This window comes from Nicotiana tomentosiformis, chromosome 12 (assembly GCF_000390325.3).
Source record: "Nicotiana tomentosiformis chromosome 12, ASM39032v3, whole genome shotgun sequence".
In the NCBI taxonomy this organism is placed as follows: Eukaryota; Viridiplantae; Streptophyta; class Magnoliopsida; order Solanales; family Solanaceae; genus Nicotiana; species Nicotiana tomentosiformis.
Window position 1 is genome coordinate 107,382,861 of NC_090823.1, and position 23,684 is coordinate 107,406,544.

General features: G+C 35.3%; 2 protein-coding genes across 2 annotated transcripts; one reads left to right on the forward strand and one right to left on the reverse strand.

Moving 5' to 3' along the window:
- Positions 1–7,705: 7,705 nt before the first annotated feature.
- Positions 7,706–9,351, reverse strand: LOC104114096 (uncharacterized). Its single transcript, XM_009624461.4, has one exon. It carries the CDS (start codon positions 9,239–9,241, stop codon positions 7,829–7,831), a length of 1,413 nt encoding a protein of 470 aa, XP_009622756.3. The 5' UTR covers positions 9,242–9,351; the 3' UTR covers positions 7,706–7,828.
- A 3,884-nt stretch (positions 9,352–13,235) lies between these two features.
- Positions 13,236–13,628, forward strand: LOC104114098 (uncharacterized). The gene has a single exon (XM_009624465.4). The coding sequence runs from the start codon at positions 13,236–13,238 to the stop codon at positions 13,626–13,628; it is 393 nt and encodes a 130-aa protein (XP_009622760.3).
- Positions 13,629–23,684: the final 10,056 nt, after the last annotated feature.

Sequence of the window (23,684 nt, forward strand, 5' to 3'; positions counted from 1 at the left end):
AGACCTACACTATCCATCCTCCATTTTATAAACAACCATGGAGCGACTACTGAATGAAGTAGTTTTGCTGGTTGATGTAATTGATTTGCATACTGTTAAAATTTATTGTACCTTTTCACGAAATCCTTCGCTTCTTATTCCATTCGTGGCCAATAATATCTAGTTCTTATCAATATTTTTACCAACGATCTACCAACTGTATGATTTCCATAGTGCTCTTCATGCACTTCTCACATTATATATTCAGTTTGTCTAGGGCCTAGATACTAAGTTAAAGGTCTGCTGAATATTTTATGATACAAATTTCTTTCTACCAAGCAATAACGAGCAGCTTGCATTTGTAGTCGTTGAGATTGCTTTTTATCTTAAAGAAATATTCCATGATGTAAATAATTTATGAATTCATTTAGCCAATCTCATGTTAAACTATTAAAATTTAACTCGCTTTTTGTTTGATCGAGTGTTGAATGAAATAAATGCACCACTATTGCATTTTCAAAATTTATTATATCTGTTACCGATCCAAGATTTGCCAATGTATCTGCTTCTGCATTCTCTTCTCTTGGAATCTGAACAACTTTCCATACTCGAAATTGATGTAACAAATCTCGTACCTTTTTCAAGTATTGTTGCATTCGTGTCTCTCTTGCCATGTAATTCCCTTGCATTTGATTAACTACCAACTGAGAAACACTTTTAATTTCGATTTGCTCGATTCGATCGAATCAGATTCTTCCCCTTTGAGAGGGATTCTCATTTATTTTGCAAGTTCCAAACCTGCAAGCACTGCCTCATACTCGGCCTCATTGTTAGTAATAGTATAATATTTTATCGCTTATCTAACAATTTCCCCAGTGGGTGCTATTAAAATAATATCCAAACCTGCTCCCTTTACATTATAAGATCCATTAGTGTATAGGGTACAAGTCCCTAGATTAGATCCGGTAGACGCACGTACCTCATTTTCGACCTTGGGGAGTAGGTTCGAACTAAAATCTGCTATAAAATATGCTAGAACTTATGACTTTATGGCAGTTCGTGGTTAGTAAATGATATCATATTCACTAAGTTCAATTGGCCATTTGGCTAATCTTCCTGATATTCATGCTTATGTAAAATATTTCGTAATGGAAAAGTTGTCACGACATATATGGAATGACATTAAAAATAAGGTCGTAATTTTTTCGATGCCATTTTTAATGCTAATGCCAATTTTTCTAAATGTAAATATCTTGTTTCAGCTTCTAAGAATGCCTTACTAACATAATAGATATGAGATTGCGTACCTTTTTCTTTATGGACCAACGCCGCACTCACTGCTACCTCAGATACAGCCAAGTAAACAAGTAGTCATTTTCCCTAATTTGGCATTGACAGCAAATGTGGCTTTGACATATATGTTTTTAAATCTCACAATGCTTGTTGTTATTCATCTGTCCATTCAAACATATTTTGCCTTTTTAGTAATGAGAAAAATTTGAACATCTTTCAGAAGATTTAGATATGAATCTTCTCAAAGCTGCAACTCTTTCAGTGAGTCTTTGCACTTCTTTTTCACTTGTAAGCACATCTGGTATTTCTTTAATTGATTTAATTTAAGCTGGATTCACCTTGATCCCTCTGTTAGAAAGAAAAAAACGTAAGAACTTACCTGATGCTACACCAAATGCATATTTTTCTGTATTAAACTTCATATTGTATTTCCGAAGAATTGCAAATGCTCTTTACAAGTACTTGAGATGATCTTCTTCTTACGTCGACTTTACCAGCATTTTATCAATGTATACTTCCATAGTCTTTCGCAGTTGTTCTTGGAATATTTTATATCAATCTTTGATATGTAGTTCCAACGTTCTTTAGACCAAAGGGCATAACTTTGTAACGGTAAGTCTCTTTGTCTGTAATAAAAGAAGTCTTTTTCTGGTCTTCGAGATCCATTTTAATTTTGTTATAGCCATAATAAGCATCCAAAAACTTAAATTCACGACCGACACTGGAATCTATTAATTGATTTATATGCGGTAAAGAAAATAAATCTTTGGGACATGCCTTATTCAAATCAGAATAATCTACACATACCCGCCACTTAACATTCCTTTTTGGAACAACGACAGTATTTGCTAACTAGTCAGGATATTTTGCTTCACGAATAGATCTAGTTTTTAAAAGCTTCCTTGCCTCTTCCTGTATTACTTGGTTTTTGAAGGTACCTTGCTTTCTTTTCTTTTGTTTAACCGGTGTATACAATGGGTCTTCATTTAGTTTATGAGTTATTACCTCTGGTGGTATACCTGTCATATCTAAATGCGACCAAGCACAACAATCAGCGTTAGCGCGCAAAAATTCAATTAACTTACTCTTTAGTTCCGGGCTTAGGTTTGTTCTAGTGCAAAGTTTTATTTCGGGCCAATGGACAAATAGTATAACAACTTCGAGCTCTTTTGATGTTGTTTTGATAGTATAGTTTTTCTCCTGTTCCTGAATCACATCAGGTCTTGCATTCATGTCTGCTTCATTTCCCATGCCCGTCGCTGAAGGTTTAGTGGGTTTCTCAGCTTGGTACTGTAGTTGCTATTTTTCTTCTCCATCTTCGGTTGTTCTACTTGATACAACCACCATATTGTTTCTCGTACATCTTATTGATCTCCTCTGATCTAACGAATCCCCCATTGTGATGAAAATTTGAATACTTGATGCAAAGTCGATAGCACAACATCCATCTCATAAATCCATGGCCTTCCTAAAATCATGTTATAAATTATGGTTGCCTCCACCACTTGGAATTTGGTGTCTTTTACTACCCCTTCTGCAAACGTAGACAACGTAATTTGTCCCTTGGTTATCACAATTGAATTGTTAAACCCCAACAGAGAACGAGCCTTGGGTATTATGCGATCAGTTGCTTGCATTTCATTGACTACTCACAGTAATATAATATGTATTGAGCGACCTAGATCAATCAAAAGTCGTTTTATATTAGTATCATGAATAAATAAAAATTATCAATGCATCATTATGGGGTATGAACAAGCCATCTGCATCTTCAACATCAAATGTTATGCTCTCTCCTTCTAGGATTTGCCGAATACACTTTCCATGTGTTACTGATATTTTAACTGTTCTTTTGCCGTTGTATACGTTACTACATTACCTTCTTCACCTCTGGTTATGATATTCAATGTTTATTTTTGGTGACGAAGCCTTCAGTGGTTCTTCCATGTTTTTCATATAAGATTGCTTCCCACTAAATAGATCAGTGAGATAATCTTTCTTCTACAGATAATGAACCTCTGCTTATAGAATCCTGTAATCCGCCGTTCTGTGCCCATGATCAATGTAGAATTCATACCAAAATTCCTGTCTTCTTTTACTAGGATCTGACCTTGTTTCTTTAGGCCACCATACCTTATCTCACATACCTCTTAATACCACTACTAACTTTGAAGTGCTTATGTTGAAATTAAAATCCATTAATTTTGGTATGGGATTCCGGTCATTGTACCTCATCATTTCCCGTTCTTTTTCAAATCGAGAAGAAGAGCCTACTTTCTTCAACCTTGACCTTTGATCAGATCGTACATGTTATGGTTTCGGCACGTGATCTCGCTTTGCTGGTCCCATATAAGGCTTGTACCTATTTTTTGTATTTTTTCGTTCTAACTCTGATCTTTTAGGCATGGACCTATCTTCCACCTTTGGCTGTGATATAATATCTTTCTCTATTCAAAGCTTAGTGTTGTACCTGTTATAAACGTCATTTCAAGTGGTTGGTGAAAATTCTTGTAAACTTTCTTTTAACCTTATCATAGCTTCTGAACTTCTTTCATTTAAGTTTCTTGCAAAAGCTATCGCTGCTTTATTATTAGGTATAAGGGGTAGCAACATCCTCTCTCGTTGGAGGCGATCTACAAATTCTTTGAGTAATTCTGTGTTTTCTTGCTGTATTTTGAAGATATCTTTTATTTTCTTCTTTACTTTTTGGGCTCCCACATGTGCTTTAATAAATGAATATGCAAGCTCAGCAAACGAGTCAATTGAATTATCAGTCAAAAGAGAATACCATGTTAATGCCCTTTTTATAAGGGTTTCAGCAAATTTCTTCACCAGCACCGACTCGATTTCTTGCTTTGTCAAATTATAACCTTTGTTTCCTATGAAAAATGCGGTGACATGATCTCATGGATCGGAGGTTGTATTATATTTGGGAATATCTAGCATTTTGAATTTCTTTGGTGTCGGCAATTGTGATGCGCTTGGTTTTTATGACTATTGTGAATACTTGTCCATATCCACACATTTGATCACCAGTGGTACACACAGTATCTGCTCTATCCGTTCATTTTGTCCTTGAGCTGTTTCTGCAAGGTTAGAACTAGATTTTTGTAAATTGGGATTATTTGGCGTACCTGAACCTCTCGCTCCAGAACTGTTTGGAATTTCTTCACTCCTTGAGTTTTCAAGCCCCAAATTGGGATCTTTTATAATTGTATTAACTGTGGTGGAGCTGGAACTATTTTTGGCACACTGCCTCTTAAAGCTCGTAAAGCTTCACCAATCTGCTGAGCGGCAAATTGCTTCAAATCGTCATGCAAACCTGATTGTTCTTTATGTTGCTGCTCAATGTTGCGACTAGAAGGTCCATCGGGTGAGTGATCATGTGGACGTTGTGGAGAATATGTGGGTAAATTATGTGGGATAGATCCCTATTATCCATTCTCCTGTTGAGTAATTTGATCAGTTCCAAATATAATTTTGTTGTTAAAGATAATATATAAATAGAAAGTGAAACGATTATTAGATTCCTAGTAACAGAACCAATTTGTATAACCCAAAAAGTAGTATTTGAAGTTAAAGCAAATTAATAGAATAATGCAGACTTCTAGCAACCAATTTACTTCACTTTTTTAAATATAATTGGTATGAAAAAAGAATAATGATAATAAAGAATTAAACTGAGATAATAAAGAAATAGAAATCTTATTGATGATTGTCGCTTTCTTCCAGTAGGAAAGAATATTTCTTCCAATAATAGAAAACAATAAGAATAATGATACTTGACAGTATGACTTGATAGATTTTTTTATGGGATACAAGTTGGGGGAAGGGGGGGGGGGAGGGGGTTAAATAGTGCTATTTCTTATAACCGCTTGCCTTGTTTAGCTCTTGCCCGTCACTGTCATTTATTTTATTAATTGCCTGTTACGTGAGTGATTTCTAACGGTTGAGACAATAATAGCAAATTATGTGTAATAACGAATTTGATTTATTCTTTTCATAGTCGTAACTATTAATGACCTTAATTACCAACCCCACGGCTATTTTCTTATATTCGAACTCAGAGACTAACATGTATGGTATCTAGGGGTGTACAAGCCAAACCGTCAAGCCAAACCGAACCGACGAACCAAGTCAAACCGAAGAAAAAAACCGACTTGTGGTTTAGTTTGGTTGGTTTGGTGTTGTAAAATAAAAAACCGATCACTCTTGGTTTGGTTTGGTATTAACAAAAAAAAGTCAAACCGAATCTAAACCAAACCGACATAATATATATATAAATTTATACATAAAAAATAATCATTAAAATCTAATTTATATATATATAAATTTGTAAGTATTTTCTAAATTAATTTATAGTTTTCAATGTCTTGAGATATTATTTATTTGTGAGCTTATAAATTCACTATCCACTTAATAGATTCTAAGTTCTAACTACACAACCTAAATTTGAAGCCCAAACTAAAACCCAATAAGAAAAGACAATAAAATAGGTTATTCTTTGTCTTCATTCTTCCGTATCTTTCCTATCTTCCAACTCCAAAGTCAAAGAACCCCAAATAGATAAAACCCTTCCATCCATTTCAAGACGAGCTTCCTTCTTTGCAATTCCGAGCCACTGTTCAAGTTTGTAATTACATATTAGTCTTACTACTCCAATATAATTTGGTAAGCTAAAGTATTTGATTAAACTAATTATGTTATTTTGTCCCTTTAAATTTGGGTATAATTGTTATCTTAGATTGTTGGTCCTGAAATTTGATGTTACTAGTTGTGTTCTTTCACTCTAATATTGTACTTATATTTATGATGAAATCACTGCTTAATGTTAAAGGTTCTCTAAGAAGTAACCTGAATTTGAGAAGTTTCCGAACTTCTCTTTTTGCTCATTTATTTTTCTTTAAATTTCAGTAAGTTATTCGAATGTTTTATTATGTGTAGAGATTCTCTTTCTAGATGGAAACTACCACTGGAATAGATGTGGAATACATCTTGAAATTATGATTCATACGAATAATTGCTATTTCTCATATATATTATTTTAATGAATAGTAATCATGCGGACAATTGGTGATTATTTGATCTCTTTTTCAAGCATAATATAACTAAAAAGGAAAACCGAAAATAAATCGAAAAATCGAGGAAACCGAAAAAACCGACAAAAATCGAAACCGAAATCGAAAAAACCGAGTTTATGTTGGTTTCATTTGATTATAAATTTAGTAAATCGATATAGTTGATTTGATTTTAGTTTAATAAAAAATCGAACCAAATCGCCTCGCGTACAACCCTAATGATATCTACACAAGCAATCTCATGGGTGTTGCTCACATTTTCCCTACACTCCATTTCTCTTTGTCGTTTTAACTCCTATGTAACATGTAATTGTAGTATTAGTCCACGTGACGGATTTATACAGTCGTACCATTAAAAATATTTTGATATGTATTTTATTAGTATTTCTCCGAGTACTGAGTTCCAAGCCTTCAGTTAACTCCTGGTCCTTTCCTTTTTCTCCTTTACTTCCCTTACCATTCTTAAATGTCAAACTTAAAGCTAGAGATGTCAAGACGCTTGGTTGGCTGGAAAAGGCTGGCAAAATAAGTTGTCATGAAATAAAGTGTAAAAGCATAAAAGAAAAAAATCACACGTTATTTCCTTTGCGTTTTCCTTTTTCTCATATGTTTCTGTGGAGTTTGTCAAAAGGGGGTTAAAAACGCGGTGGAAATTTGGTTCCAATCAATGTGCTTCCCTCCTCCCAAACACACACTACCCCTTTTGTTTGAATTTGCCACTGCCCCGATTCATGTTATGTGAAGATATTTGTTGAACACGGACTTAAGAAATTTTACAAAACTTTTGAAATGTAAGATAAATAGAATAATGCAATCAAAATTATCATTTCAAATGAGTGAGATGCAAAGTGGATGTTTCACGTGTCTTTTTATTTTCTCTCTTATTAAATTAAGAATAAACTCTCATAGTATACTATCAAATAAGTAGGTCATATCAAATGCAGCAACTAGTAAATGGTATTTTCTCTCTTATAAAATTAAGAATAAACTTTTATAGTATCAAATAGGTTGCAGCAAATGCAACAATTACAACTACACCTGATCGTTGTGGGTTCTTTTGTGGTGGTGTACATTGTACACATAATTTTAAAGCAAAGTAATTCCTGTATAACATTTTTTCATTATATTCAATATATATATATATATATATATATGTAATACTAAATACGATGCTTCTTATATTATTACTATTTATCATAACAAATTTTTCATTGATTATTCATCGCATAAATGATCTTTCCGTATTTTTTTTTTTAAATTAGCATGTAACCATCAACCAATAAGTAATTTAACCTTTCCCCCTATTTCTCTCCAGGTAAGAAACATAAAACGAATAGCATAGAAGTACCATCTCATTAACACGAAATTTTCAGAATATAATTGAAGAAATTCTGTTATGAACAAATACTACAAAGTATAAAATGCCCTAAAAAAAACGTAAAACTATAATTTCCCTGTTTTTCTAATTAATTCAGTTCCTAACAATCACCATAAGCTGTGGAATCCAAAGGAAATGAACGCAAATACCTTTTAAAAAAAGAAGTAACATCCACATTACTATTCCCTCGCCTAACCATTGAAGATTTAGACATAAACATTAATGAAGAAGCTGAATTTTTATCCAACTCAGTCAGTGAACTCAGTTCAGCAATTGACTCGCCAAAAATCAACTCCACATTCTTCAGTATAAACTCATTTCCAACGAGTTGATTAAACAGAACAGACTCAGTAACCGAGTTCTTCTTCTTACGCTCCAATGCTTCTCGTACAATTTCTGTTAACATTGCATTCGATAATCGTCGAACGCCTCTTGCTCCTCCCATAATAATTGCTGAACTGGCTTGTCTTTTACCATTGGACTGAATGTTTTCCAACTTTTTTCTTCCATGCTTGGATAGTACATTAGAGTAAGTTATTCTTGAAACAAGAACCGAGTCTTGACCCAGATTCTTGACTCGACTCAGTGAGTCACCGAGTAATAATATTTCCTTCAAATCTACTAGCATTATATGCTTGAAATTTCTTCTGATTCGACCTAATAACATTGGATAACACGCCCATCTTCTTAAACTCATGGGTACATTATCTAAAAACCCGGTTAAGGAATTTTCCGGGTCAAGTTCATCAGCGTAGAATCCTACAACCGAGCCATAACTCATCCGAGTTGACTCAGTAATGTCATTTTCTTCACTGAAATTGCTGTGAATTTTGCGACCCCAGATGGGCTCTGCGCTTTCATTCGCTTTCTTATTGGAAATCTTGGAATGGGTCGTGTCGAAATCGGATGTTGAGTTGTTCTTTTGGTAGCTATAAAAGATTTTCAAGAATGAGTTGTGTTCTTCAGCAATTGTTTTTTCAAAAAGAATGGACTTTGATGGAAATATGAATAAAAGGTCTGATTTTGGTGCCATTTTCGACCTGTAGAAGAGTCTTGAGAACAGTTTAAGTTCATTCACAGTGACAGACTCAGTTAGATGAGCTATAATTAAATGATTCATGGCTCTGGTGCCTTTTATGTACAAAGAACCCATTCCTTGCAATGCATGTTGAAATGATGAGTTTGATTTGTTGTTGGAAGAAATAGGGTGTTTTCTTGAAGGGAAGTGATGAGAAGTGGAGGGTTCAAAAGTGGAGAGAGTGAAGAGGAGAAGAGTAATGAAGATGAAAAGGGCGCAAATGGAGATAGTGGATTGGACTTTAGAGATAAGATGAGTGGAATTGGAGGACCTGAGGGAAGTATTAATGGAAAAAAGACTGTTTTTTTTGTTGTCGTCATTGTTGGTGATTATGGCGGAATCGTCCTTTGGGAAGAAAATGAAGAAGAATCCCATTCCCCAACCTTCATTGCTGCTGCTACTCCTCTTTTCTTTGGCATTTGCTCTATTTCCCATTTTCTTGTTTTTTCTTTCTCCTAAATTTGCTCTCTCTCTATATATAGATTTCTATCTTCCTCCATATATACTACTCCTATATATATATCTCGCTATGTTTGGCTTTCTAGCTCTGTGTGTGTGTTTGGGGGGTGGGGGATTAAGGACTAAAGAATTCAGAGGAGGTTAAATTTTACTATTCAAGATCACTTTTTGAAAAAAAAACTAAAACAATGACTTTTAAAGACTAAAAAAATGTTGTTTCTCTATGATTAACCAAAAGAAAAAGAAGAGGACTTTTGAAAAAGAAAAAAGTATAAAGGAAAAAGGAGGTCCTATTAATTCTATTACTCCTAGTAATTAGGTGAATTTTGTATTATATTTTTTCGAAATAGCTTATTAAAAAAATTTGGCAAAGAATTTAGAAAATAAGAGTATGTAGAAAAGATATTGAGCCATTGTCCCAATTGTTAAGCTAAAACGGTCCAAAAATACGTTTAACATGATATGATATTATCCGCTTTGGACCAAAATCACGAACACACCATTAAGAACTATTTTTCTTTTTCTAATTACTTTTAAAAAGGACAATGAAACAATATTGTGACTTGTGTTAATATCAGCAAAAGCAAGGTAGCAAACTGAGAACGTTGGGTTGCTTCTGAGGTGTCGGTGGTCTGAAGGGGAAGAAATTTAAAATATGTAAGTTATCGGTATTAATGTGTACGAGTTCAAAAGTAGAGGGAACAACCTAAGCTTACGAACTAAAAAATATTTTTTGGTTCTTAACCATCCGACATGTATTCGAAACTTACACGATTCGATTAATACTATTATAGTGTCATAGGATACGTTAAAGTAGAAAATATCTTCTATCAGTTGTATTAATATTAATACTCAAATGTGATACTTCTACGGTTCTACTTATAGGTAAATGATTTCGTTCATTCATCATACTCTTTGGTGATATTTTCGATTCTATTACTTGAATCTAGAGCATATACTTGTAATACTACCAACATTGCTCTTCTTTTTTCTAATAAAAAAAGGAAAAGAAAGAAACTGAAGATTATTGGTGTTGATGTATAAAATAACCATGCATATAAAGAAATCAAAGGTTACATAACAAAGTTTCTTTCTTACGGCAAAATAATAGTTTGTTTGAGGACGCAATGTTGACGGTTTTACTCATTTTATACAAAGGAAAAAAATTACGTAATAGTAATAGTTTTGACTCAAGTAAATGTTGGTATTATTTATAGTTGGTAATGCAAAGTTAAAGATTCCTTTGTGATCCTTTTTACTATTAGTTTGTGGTCCCTTTAATTTCTTCTCTACTTCTTTGTCTTTTGTGAAAAAAATGTGTTTCTCTCCTTGGTCGTGAAAAGTTTCTTTCTCCTCTTTATATTGAATTGCTCTTTGTTGGGTTTGTAAACAGCTAGTAAAAGGGAGTGGGGGTCGATTTCTCCCCTCCGATCCCTTGCGCACGAGATATATGTGAGACCTAATCCAAACCTGGTTTTGCTAAAAAAAATTAATTTCTTCATTTTTTGAGCTTACCAGAAAAGTTCCCAAATACATGCTTACCAGAATAAGTAATTCATTCTCTTTGAATTGAATTATGTAATTTTATATTTATCTGTAACTATACAGATTAACTTTAGGTTGCAATTATTTTGTGCAAATTCGAAACTTCCAGTACGAGTGTACGTGTTTGGAGGTGCTGTGGAACCTTGGGGAGCAACCAATCTTAACGATTTGCATCATGTCGGTTCGAAATCGCTTTCAAGGCAGCGGGTTGCCACGACGTAATATTTTTCGATAAGTTGTTCTATGTTTCCTTCTTGTTGTTTGTCAATATTATCAGATATTTTTCCAACAGCAAACTTTAACATATTTTACCGATAGAATCACAGAGATATTTTAACCTTAAACATCTGTAATTTTGAATAAGTACAAAACTTGAAGTAATAGTAAAATCCATTCGAGATCGCTTAGTTAAAGGAGTACTAAAGAACGTTTTTCCAATTTAGTTTTCTTTAACGAGAATAAAAATCAAGAGAGTGCATAACAATGAGGAAGCGCAGAATGAAGCTGGTTTTGAAATACTTTATGGTCCAAAAAGATTAATTGTTGTACCATAAATGATAGTACAAGCTTGCAATAAGAAGGAAATTGGACTATAGTGTATTTCACCAAACATATTGAGACAATGAGGGGGAAGAAAGATTTGAGAAATCCACCATTATATTATAGCCCCTTTTGTGAGGGTCAAAATGAACCCCCGTTGTAGTCTTGTCTATACATAAAGCACTTGTTTTATCATTTCAAAAGATAGAATATAGGGTGCTGCTTTCATAAAAACTTTCCATTAAACTGTGATTTTTATAACCTAATAATTAAGGTTCTTTGTTCTTGAAATTAGCCAAATTCAATTGCTCCCTCCATTTTATATGGTATTTTTTTAATTAGTTTTTAGTTTGTTTTAAAAAGAATATCGCATTTATATACTTTATTTAGAAATAATTTAATTCTAATATTTTTATTTCATTTTTATTACATGCTTTTATATTCATACAAATCTCGTATCATTTTTAGATCATAAGTTCCAAAAAGCTTTCTTAATTCCTTTTGTAGATTTCGTGTCAATTACTAATGAAAATATAGTAGTAGTAATAGCACATTTATTTAGGCTTCTGCAAGGTTCAAGCTGGAGATTGCTAGAGTGGCAAACGAGCGGGTCGGGTTGGATATCTGGTCGAAAATGGGTAATGAAAAAACGAATAAATTATCTAACCTGACCCATATTAAATACGAATAAAAAACGGGTTAACCGACGGATAATATGAGTAACCATATTATCCATGCATTTCTTGAATATGATCACTTTTGGTAGAATTTCTAGTCTCTCAAACTTGAGGAACCCCCAATTTGAGGCTTTACAAATGTAAAAGTTAAACCCATTAATTATCCATTGATTATCCATTTTCTAAATGGATAATATGGTTCTTATCCATATTTGATCCGGTTTTAAAAAGTTCATTATCCAACCCGTTTTTTAATGAATAATACGGATAGTTAACTACTTTCTTTTAATCATTTTGCCACCACCATTGCTAGCTTTACTGAGATGCAGGTTGGCTACAACTACTAGGTTGTTGGAAACTAAATGTTCCTCCTTTAATACAACCAATTTAATAGAAGAAACACATACAGTGTTGGTGGCAATTGTCTGCTTAACATAGGAAAACACATACACCATGGCTACCAAGGTTCATGTCTACATCTACCAAAAGTGAACGAAAATGAAATTAATAGTAAAGCCAGAGCGTCATTTGATTTTGTCATTATTGTTGAACAATTGCCTCAGTTAGTTACTGCAAGATTAAGTCAAACAACTGCTGAATGTTTTTCCTAACGTGTTTTACATTTTTAGTATTCTTAACTTAGCTGTTGATTTTTAGGAGTTTGTTGATCATGGAATCATGTGTTGATCATGAAATCATGTGCTAAGTAGTTACTTAATTCTAGGATCTAGTTGTTCAGTTTTTTCTGTATTTATAAAGCACCATTTTCAGTTCTGAATATTACTTTTCCACCGGCAAATATTATCTCTTCTTCTTGCCTTTATTTCCTCTTTTTCTTAAAATTATAGTAGAACTTATAAAAACTCCAACAAATTGGTATGCGAGCTCTCTTCTTGAGGGACCTGTAATTAAGGAAAAACACATATTTTTATTTCTTCTTCTATGGATTCAGAAACCCCTTTCATTGCACTTGCACTACCCGTCTTCAATGGCGAAGGCTACCATGTCTGGGCAGCAAGGATGGAGGCACATTTGGAGGCAAATGATCTCTGGGAAGCTGTTGAGGAGGACTACGACGTTCCTTCCTTGCCTGCAAATTCAACTATGGCGCAGATGAAGAATCACAAAGAGAAGAAAATAAGAAAGTCAAAGGTAGAGCTACGTTATTTGCTGCAGTCTCACGAGAAATCTTTGTCAGGATTATGATAATGAAATCGGCATTTGAGGTCTGGAGTTTCCTGAAGAAAGAATATGAAGAAGATAAAAGGATCAAGGGAATGCGTATTCTCAACCTTATCAGAGAATTTGAACTTCAAAAGATGAAGGATTCAGATACAATTAAAGAGTATTCTGACAGATTACTCAACATTACCAACAAAGTAAGATTACTTGGCTCTAAATTTTCTGATTCTAGATTGGTTCAAAAAATTCTTGTAACAGTCCCTGAAAGGTTTGAAGCAACTATTTCCTTGCTGGAAAATACTAAGGATCTGTCAAAAATTAGTTTGGCAGAATTATTGAACGCTTTGCAGGCACAAGAACAGAGAAGGCTTATGAGGTCTGAATGGTCTGTCGAGGGTGCACTACCTGCAAAAGTTTAGTTAAGTTAGGGAGAAAATGGAAAGAAAAAGAAGCACAACCTGAACAAGAAGAAAACTCAAGTGTTGATTCTCCTAGGAATAATAGGAGAACAAAATATGATTTTCCTCATTGCAAGCATTGTGGAAAGAAAGGTCATCTACCGTTCAGATGTTGGAGAAGACCAGATCAACAGTGCGAGAAATGTCAGCAGATGGGACATCATCAAAAGATTTGCAAGAACAACATTCAGCAAAAAAATATTGCACATGTAGCTGAAGATCAAGAAGAGGAAGATCAATTATTTGTTGCATCGTGTTTTGCAAGCGATGTTTCAAGCGAGTCTTGGCTGATCGATAGCGGATGCACAAATCACATGACTTTCTGTAACGATCCGACTTGTCGTTTTAAGAATTAACGCCCCATTCAGCAACTTAAGATCCCGAAAAACTTCGTAATATGTATTATGACCCGCGTGTGTGGTCGAATTTAGTTTTCGGAAGATTCAGAATTAAATTTAAAGAACAATTCCATTTTGAAGCTTAAATAGAAAGAGTTGGCTTTTGAGCAAACGACCCCGGAATGGAATTTTGATGATGTCAATAGCTTCGTATGATGATTTTGAACTTAGGCGTATGTTCGGATTTGGATTTAGAAGTCCGTAGGACAATTCGAAGCATTTTGGCGAAAGTTGAAAAATAGGAGATTTTGAAAAGTTCGACCGAAGGTTAAATTTTTGATAACGAGATCGGATTTTGATTTCGGAAATTTATACAGCTCCATTATGTCATTTAGGACTCGTTAGCAAAATTTAAAATTATTCCGGATTGATTTGATACGTTTCGGCGTAAATTATAGAAGTTGGAAGATTTGAAAACCCTTAATTCGATTCGTTGCGCGATTCATAATTTCGGCGTTGTTTGACGTGGTTTGAAGCCTCGACTAAGTTCGTATTATATTTTGGGATGTGTTGAAATATTTAGTTGAGGTCCCGAGGGCCTCGGGTGGATTTCAAAAGGTTAACGGAGTTGATTTTTGGACTTGAACAGCTGCTGGAATTTCTGTTGTTTTTGGGCAGCACCTGTTGGAATCGCACCTGCGGAATTATAGGCGCAGGTAAGGATTTCGTCGCAGAAGCGACCTGGCAGAACTGGAGGAAGGTCGCAGATGCGGACAGCCTTCTGCACCTGCGCAATCTCAGGTGCGATGTTTTCTACGCAAAAGCGACGAGGGAACGCAAAAGCGCAAATGTGTGCGCACCTGCGATCATCGCAGAAGCGAAAATTGCTCCGTAGGTGCAAGCTCTTTGGATGGGTAGTGATCATCACAGAAGCGCATTCTGTCTCACAAAAGCGAGACTGCAGATGCCTAATTTGTTCCACAGAAGCGTTTCTGGACAGAAACAATAAGGACCAAAAATAGTCATTTCACCATTTTCGATTGAGATTTTGGAGCTCGGTTTTTGGGCGATTTTGGAGGTGTTATTCAAGACTTTGACTTGGGTAAGTGTCTTATATCCAAAAGTGATTATATTTCATAAATCCATGGTTATATTCATCGTTTAATTCGGATTTAAATGGAAGAAATCAAGATTTTTGGAAAACATTTCAAGAACGAAAAATTATGATTTGGAGGTCAAGTTGTTATCGGAATTTGATAAAATTGGTATGGTTGAACTCGTATCAGAATGAGTGATCGGATTTCATGAAAAATTTATCGGATTCCGAGAGGCGGGCCCCGTGTTGACTTTGGTTGACGTTTTAATGTAAAATTTTAAGTTGACGTTTTATTATCCGGAATTATTTCCGATAAATTTTAATGAATTTATACAATTAATTTGGATAAATTTGAGCTGTCCAGAGGTCAATTCAAGCAAGAAGGATATTTTGGAACATCGGCCTAACTTCAAAAATGTAAGTATCTTGCCTAACCTTGAGTGGAAAAAATTCCTCTTAGGCATTAAGTCTTATGTGGAAATTGTGTGATTGAAAACCATGTACGCGAGGTGACGAGTACGTACTTGGTTTATATGTGCAAATTATATCAGTTTAAATTTATAGACACCCTTATGTATTAAATTGAAAAAATTGTTTGAACATAGTAAATCTTTTATTTGTCATGCCTCATTCCTTGTTTGTCGAGTTTGTATTTTATATGATAATTTTGGGTGATTTCCACTTGGATTTTTATATGAATTTCGTGTGTTTGTTGATTTGATATTTCTTGGAATTAATTTCATTATGGATTTTTCATCTGCAAATAATTAATTAAATAAGCTTAAAAAGAGGCGTTAATTTATTTATCAAATATTTGGATTAAAGAAGGTGTTGTCCTATGCTGAGTTACTTTTTCATCTCTGTTGTTGTTTTGAGATTTTATATACGTTGTGTGGAGCCTTGGGCTATTTTCTTTGAAATTAATTGATTTTTGTTGTATCTTTGGAGTTGGTTGTGGCTGGTGGGCAAATTTTGATATTAATTATTGTATTGTGTTGTCGTTTAAACACTCTCCCTGATATTATTTATGCTTCCTACCTTTCTTGTTAATGATATACATGTACTTGGTAAGGAAGAGTATAAAGCACGAAGGGTGATGCCATGCCATTTCATATACATTGTCATGTGAGGGAGAGTGTAAAGCACGAAGGGTGATGCCATGCCATTTGAGAGTATAAAGCACGAAGGATGATGATGTGCCATTTCAATTATATTATCACGTGAGGATGAGAGTTAAAGCACGAAGGGTGATGTCGTGCCATTTCAATTATATTATCATATGTTCATAGCACGAACGGCGTTTCCTTGCAGGCGAGGACAAGAGACATACATTATATTGTGATATCTTTTCTTCATGTATACATTCATGCCTTTATCTTGAGATGTTATTGTGCACCTATATTTTCTATGTGACTTGTAGTCGTTGTTGCTTCGTGTGTGCCTCCACTTTATTTCTTTTATTATTATTGGTATTTCTCCCACCAAGTTGGTACTGTTACATGTATGCACGGTGAGAAAGATATAAATGCACGAAGGGTGTTGTCACAACCCAAAATCCAACTAGTCGTGATGACACCTAACCCAACCCGCTAGGTAAGAGAATTAACAACTATCCAATTTCAATGATATTTAATACTACAGTTAAGTAAAGAAATTATCTGAATCTTATATATTTCACAAGGACTGGTAGTACAAATCACGAGCTTCTAAGAATAGAGTTTACAAAGCTGAAATGAAGTAAATATATCATCTGTTTGAAAAGTACATAAACAGAGTTTTATAGATCTAAGACTACTATGAATAAGAGGCAGCTACAACCAGAACATAGGTACATCTTCAATTTTGGCTCTCGTCGATCACAGCAGCATCCGCAGCCAACATCTACACGCAAAGTGCAGAAGTGGAGTATGAGTACAACCGACCCTATGTACTCAATAAGTAACAAACCTAATCTTAGGTTGAAAGTAGTGACGAGCTAACACAAAGGTCGGGACCAACACCAATATTCCACAACAGTTCATAACAGCATAGTACAAGTAACAAAAGAAGTATCTCAGAAATAAAATGCTCAGCTCATTCACAGTTCCAAAAAATAGGCATGCTTTTCAAGTATCTCAGTGAAAACCCAAATCTTTTACCGAAATTTCCAAAAATAGGAGTTAGTTTGAAAACTGTGATTTTTTCCAAAAATCCTTTCAACAATAAATAAGATGTTTCATTTTTCTTTCATATAGAAAGTGTAAGATGTCTCTCTATGCCCATATGTCAAAATGTATGAGAAGTCATAAATGACGTGATACTATACAACATGAGGAAAAATGCATCTCTATGCATGTATGTCAAGTGTGCATGCCAAATGCGATGCAAATCAGTGATAAAAACCATATGCATACTCTCAGATAATCAATTCACTCAGTCCTCTCAGTCACTTAGTCCTCCCAATCACTCAGCTCTCACAGTCACTCAGTCCTCCCAATCACTCAGAACTCGCACTCAGTAGGTACCTACGCTCACTGGGGGTATGTACAGACTCCGGAGGGGCTCCTACATCCTAAGTGCTATAATCCGTACGGACAACTCACGTGCCATAATATTAATATTTGGATCCGCACGGACAACTCACGTGTTGCATGTACAACTCACGTGCTATAGTATCAATATCTGGATCCGCACGGACAACTCACGTGTTGCACGGACAACTCATGTGCTATAGTATCAATATCCTCACAAACAGGCTACCAGCCTCACTCAGTCATCAATCTCTCCAGTGTCACTCACGGGCTCACAATGTCATGAAACTAGCCCGACAACAATGATATGATGTATCAATAAATAACAACTGAGACTGAGAGATGATATGAATGCATGAATATGACTGAGCACGAAATATCAATGAAATGACAGCAAGAAAAACCACTATGGTCCTTGCAGTATCGTCATAAAGCCTAAACATGATATCTAGCATGATTGATAGCTCAATTACTTTATCACATGGTAAAAACACGGACATCAACAAAGTAGGACTACTATACAGTGCCATGGAAATAACAGAGTCCCAATTCACATGGTTCATGCCCACACGCCCGTCACCTAGCATGTGCGTCACCTCAATACCAATCACATAGCACGTATTTCGGGATTTCATACCCTCAGCACTAAGTTTAGAGGAGTTACTTACCTCGAACAAGCAAATTCCAATATCGAGCAAGCCAAGCCAAGCACCAAAAATGTCGTCACACGCGTAGCAACCTCCGAACTGCTTAAAACTAGCCAAAAGCAACTCAAATACATCAAATAAATCCCAAGAAACAATTCCAAATGATAAAGATCAAATCCATAAGCAAAACCCAAAACCGGCCAAAACTCACACCCGAGCCCGTGCCTTGGAACCCGGCAAAACTCATAAAATCCGAAAACCCATTCAATTACGAGTCCAACCATACTAGTTTCACTCAAATCCGACTTCGAATCGATGCTCAAAACCCAAAAATTCACATTATGAAACTTTAGGCCAAAACCCCTAATTTCCTCTTTAAAAGTCTCAATCCAATTATCAAAAATGAAGATAGATTCATAAAATATAACCAAAACCGAGTAGAGAACACTTACCCCGATTCATATGGTAAAAATTACTTCAAGAATCACCTCAATCCGAGCTCCAAAGCTCCCAAAATGTAAAAATGGTCGAAACCCTCGAAATAGAGTACTTTGTAATCTGCCCAGGCTGCCTCTTTCACGTACGTAGGAAATTCATCGCGTTCGCGATGAATAAAACTCACACTGCCACAAAAGACTCTACGCGTTTGTGATACACCTCACGCGAACGCGATGACCACTGCTTCTAAGGCTTCGCGAACGCGACTCACCTGCCGCGATCGCATAGAAGAATGCTCCAACTCCTAACTGCCAACCTCATCACTACGCGAACGCGATCCTCCATACGCGAACGCGAAGAAGACTTGCCCCAACTCTATGCGAACGTAGGACATACTTCACAATCGAGAAGAACAATTTGTTGCTGCCATCAGAATACACTACGCTTTCGCGACAATTGCCTCACGAATGCGATGAAGGACCGAGACACCAGAAACCAACAAAACACAGCAGTGAAAACATGAAGGAAAATGATCTGAAATCAATCTGAAACACGCCCGAGCCCCTCGGGACCCCGTCCTAACATACCAATAAGTCCCATAACATAACACAGACCTACTCGAGCCCTCAAAACACACATAACAACATTGAAACGACGAATCATACCTCAACTCAAAATCAATGAACTTTGAAACTTCAAACTTCCACAACCGATGCTGAAACCTATCAAATCACGCCCGATTGACCTCAAATTATACATACAAGTCACATTCGACATTACGGACCTCCTCCAACTTCCGAAATCAGAATCCGACCCCGATATAAAAAAGTCTACTCCCGGTCAAACTTTCTAAAATTTTACCTTTCGCCTTTTCGAGCCAAATTCAACAACGGACCTCCAAATCACAATCCGGACGCGCTCCTTAGTCCAAAATTACCCAACGGATCTAACAGAACCATCAAAATTTCAATCCGAGGTCAAATGCTAAAAAGTCAAACTTGGTTAACTTTTTCAAATTTAAAGCTCCCTAGTTGAGAATCATTCTTCCAAATCAGTCCCGAATAAGCTGAAAACCAAAACCGACGATTCACACAAGTCAAAATACATCATACGGAGCTACGCACACCCGTAATTTGTCGAGCAAAGTGCAAATGCTCTAAAATGACCGGTCAGGTCGTTACAGGTATTGTCGTGCTAATTGATTTGATCTACATATATATATATATATATATATATATATATATATATATATATATATATATATATATATATATATATATATTAGGTGAGAATGAGACAAGTGCACGTAGGTATTGTCGTGCCATTTGATGTGATATGTTGAATATATTTCTCACACCAGAAAAGTTAAATGAGGTGTCACATGGTAACTTTTATTTGAAAGAATTATATTCGAAAGATATTTACTTGAAAGAACTATATTTGAAAGATATTTACTTGAAAGAATTATATTTGAAAGATATTTACTTGAAAGAATTATAATTGGAAAGATATTTATTTGAAAGAATTATATTCGTAAGATATTTATTCGAAGGAAGTATATTCAGGATATATTTAATTGTATGGATTACATTCAAAAGAATTTTATTTGAAAAACTAATAGATAAAAGATGTATATTTTGAAGGACTTGATTAATTGGATGTACTTGTGTTTATTATTCGTTTGAGCAATATTTATGGTGTTCTTGCTGCCTTGCTATTTAAATCACTAGTTGACTGGTGTTGCTATCACTGCTATTTGTTTTTTATTATTTTTGTATGCTATATTGCACTGGTTATTTAACTAGTGAGTGTCTTGACTGTACCTCGACACTACTCCACTAAGGTTAGTCATGATACTTACTGGGTACCGACCGTGGTGTACTCATACTATACTTATGTATATTTTTGTGCAGAGTCAGGTATTGGAGATATCAGATTCGGATAGAGATTAGAGTACGATCGCAAGAATTCAAGGTAGGACTGCTTGGTCGTTGCAGTCCCTTGGGGTCTTTCCATTTTTATTGTACTGTTAATTTCTTATTCGAACAGTATTGTACATTCGGTCCTCGAGATCATTCCATATATTCAGTTAGAGTTCGTGACTCAGTATTACCGGTCTTGGGAGATTGTTGAATATTTCCGCTGTTAGTGTTGACACTTGTATTGAATAAAACAAAATGGCTTGAACTATTATTATAATCGGCTTACCTAGTCTTAGAGACTAAGTGCCACCACGACGCCTGTGGTGGGATTTTAGGTCGTGACACTTCCGAGAAAGAACTCTTCAAGGAATTAAAGCCTACTCGAGTTAAAAAGGTTAGAATAGGCAATGGCAGTCATATTCCAGCAAAAGGAATAGGAACCATTGCAATTTAGACACAATCAGGTACTAAAACAATATATGATGTTCTTTATGTACCTTATTTAGACCAAAACTTGTTAAGCTTTGGTCAACCGGTAGAAAAAAGTTTCAAATTGTATTTCGAAGATAATTATTTCTTGATCAAGGATCCCGTGGGGCAAGACTTGTTTAAAGTCAAAATGAGAGGCAGAAGTTTCTCATTAGATCCACTTGAGGAAGAGCAAATGGTGTATTCAGCAAAAGAAAATGTTGTTGAGTTATGGCATAAGATACTCGGACACTATCACTATCAAGGACTTGTCAAAATGCAAAAACTAAAGATGGTGGAGAACCTACCCGACTTGGAAGTGAACTTTACAGAATGTCGTGCCTGCCAATTTGATAAACAACACAGAAAGCTATTTCCAAAATGAACCTGGAGAGCCTCATAAAAGTTACAGCTAGTACACACTGATGTTGCATGACCGCAAAGAACTCCATCATTACAAGGTAGCCTCTATTATGTTCTTTTCATAGATGGTTTTTCAAGAATGTGCTGGATTTTCTTCTTGAAATTCAAGTCAGAAGTCGTTGGTGTATTCTGGAAATTCAAGAATTTGGTGGAAAATCAAAGTGGCTATAATAGTCAAGCTTTGAGGTCTGATAATGGAAAGGAATACACCTCAGCAGAATTTAATTCATTCTGCGAGGATGTTGGTATTGTGCATCAGCTTACAACACCATACACTATGGAATAAAATGGAGTTAGTGAAAGAAGAAATAGATCGATAGTGGAAATGGCCAGGTGTATGTTGCATGATAAGGAGTTGCCCAAAATTATTTGGACAGAGGCAGCGTATAATGCAGTTTTTCTACAAAATCGACTTTCAAGAAAGTGTTTGGTTGTGTGTGCTTTGCTTATGTTCCTCAGGTTAAGCGTGACAAACTTGATAAGAAGGCAATTCCAGGCATCTTTATGGGTTATAGTACTATTTCCAAAGTTTACAGAGTTTTCGAATCTCATACAAGGAAAATTCTGATAAGTAGAGATGTGCATTTCATGGAGGATGAACAATGGAACCGGAACGAAGCACAACCAATATCAATTCCAAATGAAGGTACAAATCTTCAACTGAAAGAAGATGAATTAGTGGATGATGTTCCAGTAAGAGGCATTAGATCTCTTTCTGATATCAACCAGAGATGCAATGTAGTTGTTCTTGAGCCAACTAAATTTTTGGAAGAAGAAAAAGATCCAAAATGGAGAGTTGCAATGAAGGATGAACTCAGCATGATTGAGAAAAATCATACCAGGAAACTTGTGAAAAGACCTAAAGACAGAAAAGTCATAGGAGTAAGATGGGTTTTCAGAACCAAGCATAATGCATATGGCTCTATCAACAAGCATAAAGCCAGACTTGTTGTGAAAGGGTATGCTCAAGTCTTTGGTATTGATTTTTCTAACACATTTGCTCATGTTGCCATATTAGAAACCATCAGATTATTGTTGGCTATAGCTACACAAAAGGGTTGGAAAGTACTTCAGCTAGACGTTAAATCTGCATTCTTAAATGGCTTTCTTGAGGAAGATATTTATATTGAGAAGCCTGAAGGATTCGTAGTCAAAGGGCATTAAGATGAAGTGTACCAAATCAGGAAAGCTTTGTATGGACTAAAGCAGGCGCCCAGAGCTTGGTACAACAGAATTGATGAATATTTGTTACAGTTGAGTTTTTGAAAAAGCCCCAGTGAAGCTACTCTTTACATTAAAGGTAATGAAATCAATTTTATTGTTGTTTCACTATATGTAGATGACCTGTTGGTTACATGAAGCAATGAAGAACTTGTTAAGAAGTTCAAAGAAGATATGCATCATACTTTCGAGATGACGGACTTGGGAGAAATGGTCTATTTTCTGGGACTGGAAATCAAGCAAAAGGGAAATGAGGTGTTCATATGTCAAAAGAAGTATGTAGGAGAGATTTTGAAAAAGTTCAGAATGGAAAATTGCAAAGAAATAGCTACTCCAATGTGTCATAAGGAGAAATTTAGCAAAAATGATGAAGCTGAAAAAGTGGATGAGACTCTCTACAGAAGTATGGTTGGTTGTCTCATGTATCTTACAATAACTAGACCTGATATTTTATATGTTGTAAGTCTTCTATCTAGATTCACTAATTATGCAACTGACACTCATTTTAGAGTAGCTAAAAGAGTGATGAGATATGTTAAAGGAACTGATTTTTGGAATCAAGTTTTATGCAAATCAGAAGTACGTGTTGCAGGGGTTTTCAGACAATGATTAGGCAGGTTCTTCTGATGATATGAAGAGCACGTCCGGTTATTATTTTAATCTTAGTTCTGGGGTATTTTCTTGGTGTTCTAAAAAATAATAAATTGTTGCACAATCTACATCTGAAGCTAAGTTCATCGCAGCAACAACTGCTGCAAATCAAGCCTTATGGCTTAGAAAACATTTGCTTGATCTGAATTTGAAGCAAGGACAGTGCACAGAGGTGTTTGTGCATAATCAAGCAGCTATTGCTATCTCAAATAATCCTATTTTTCATCAAAAAATCAAGCATTTCAATACTAAATTATTCTTTCACAGAGACCTGCAGAAGGAAAAATCTGTTGGATTAAAGTA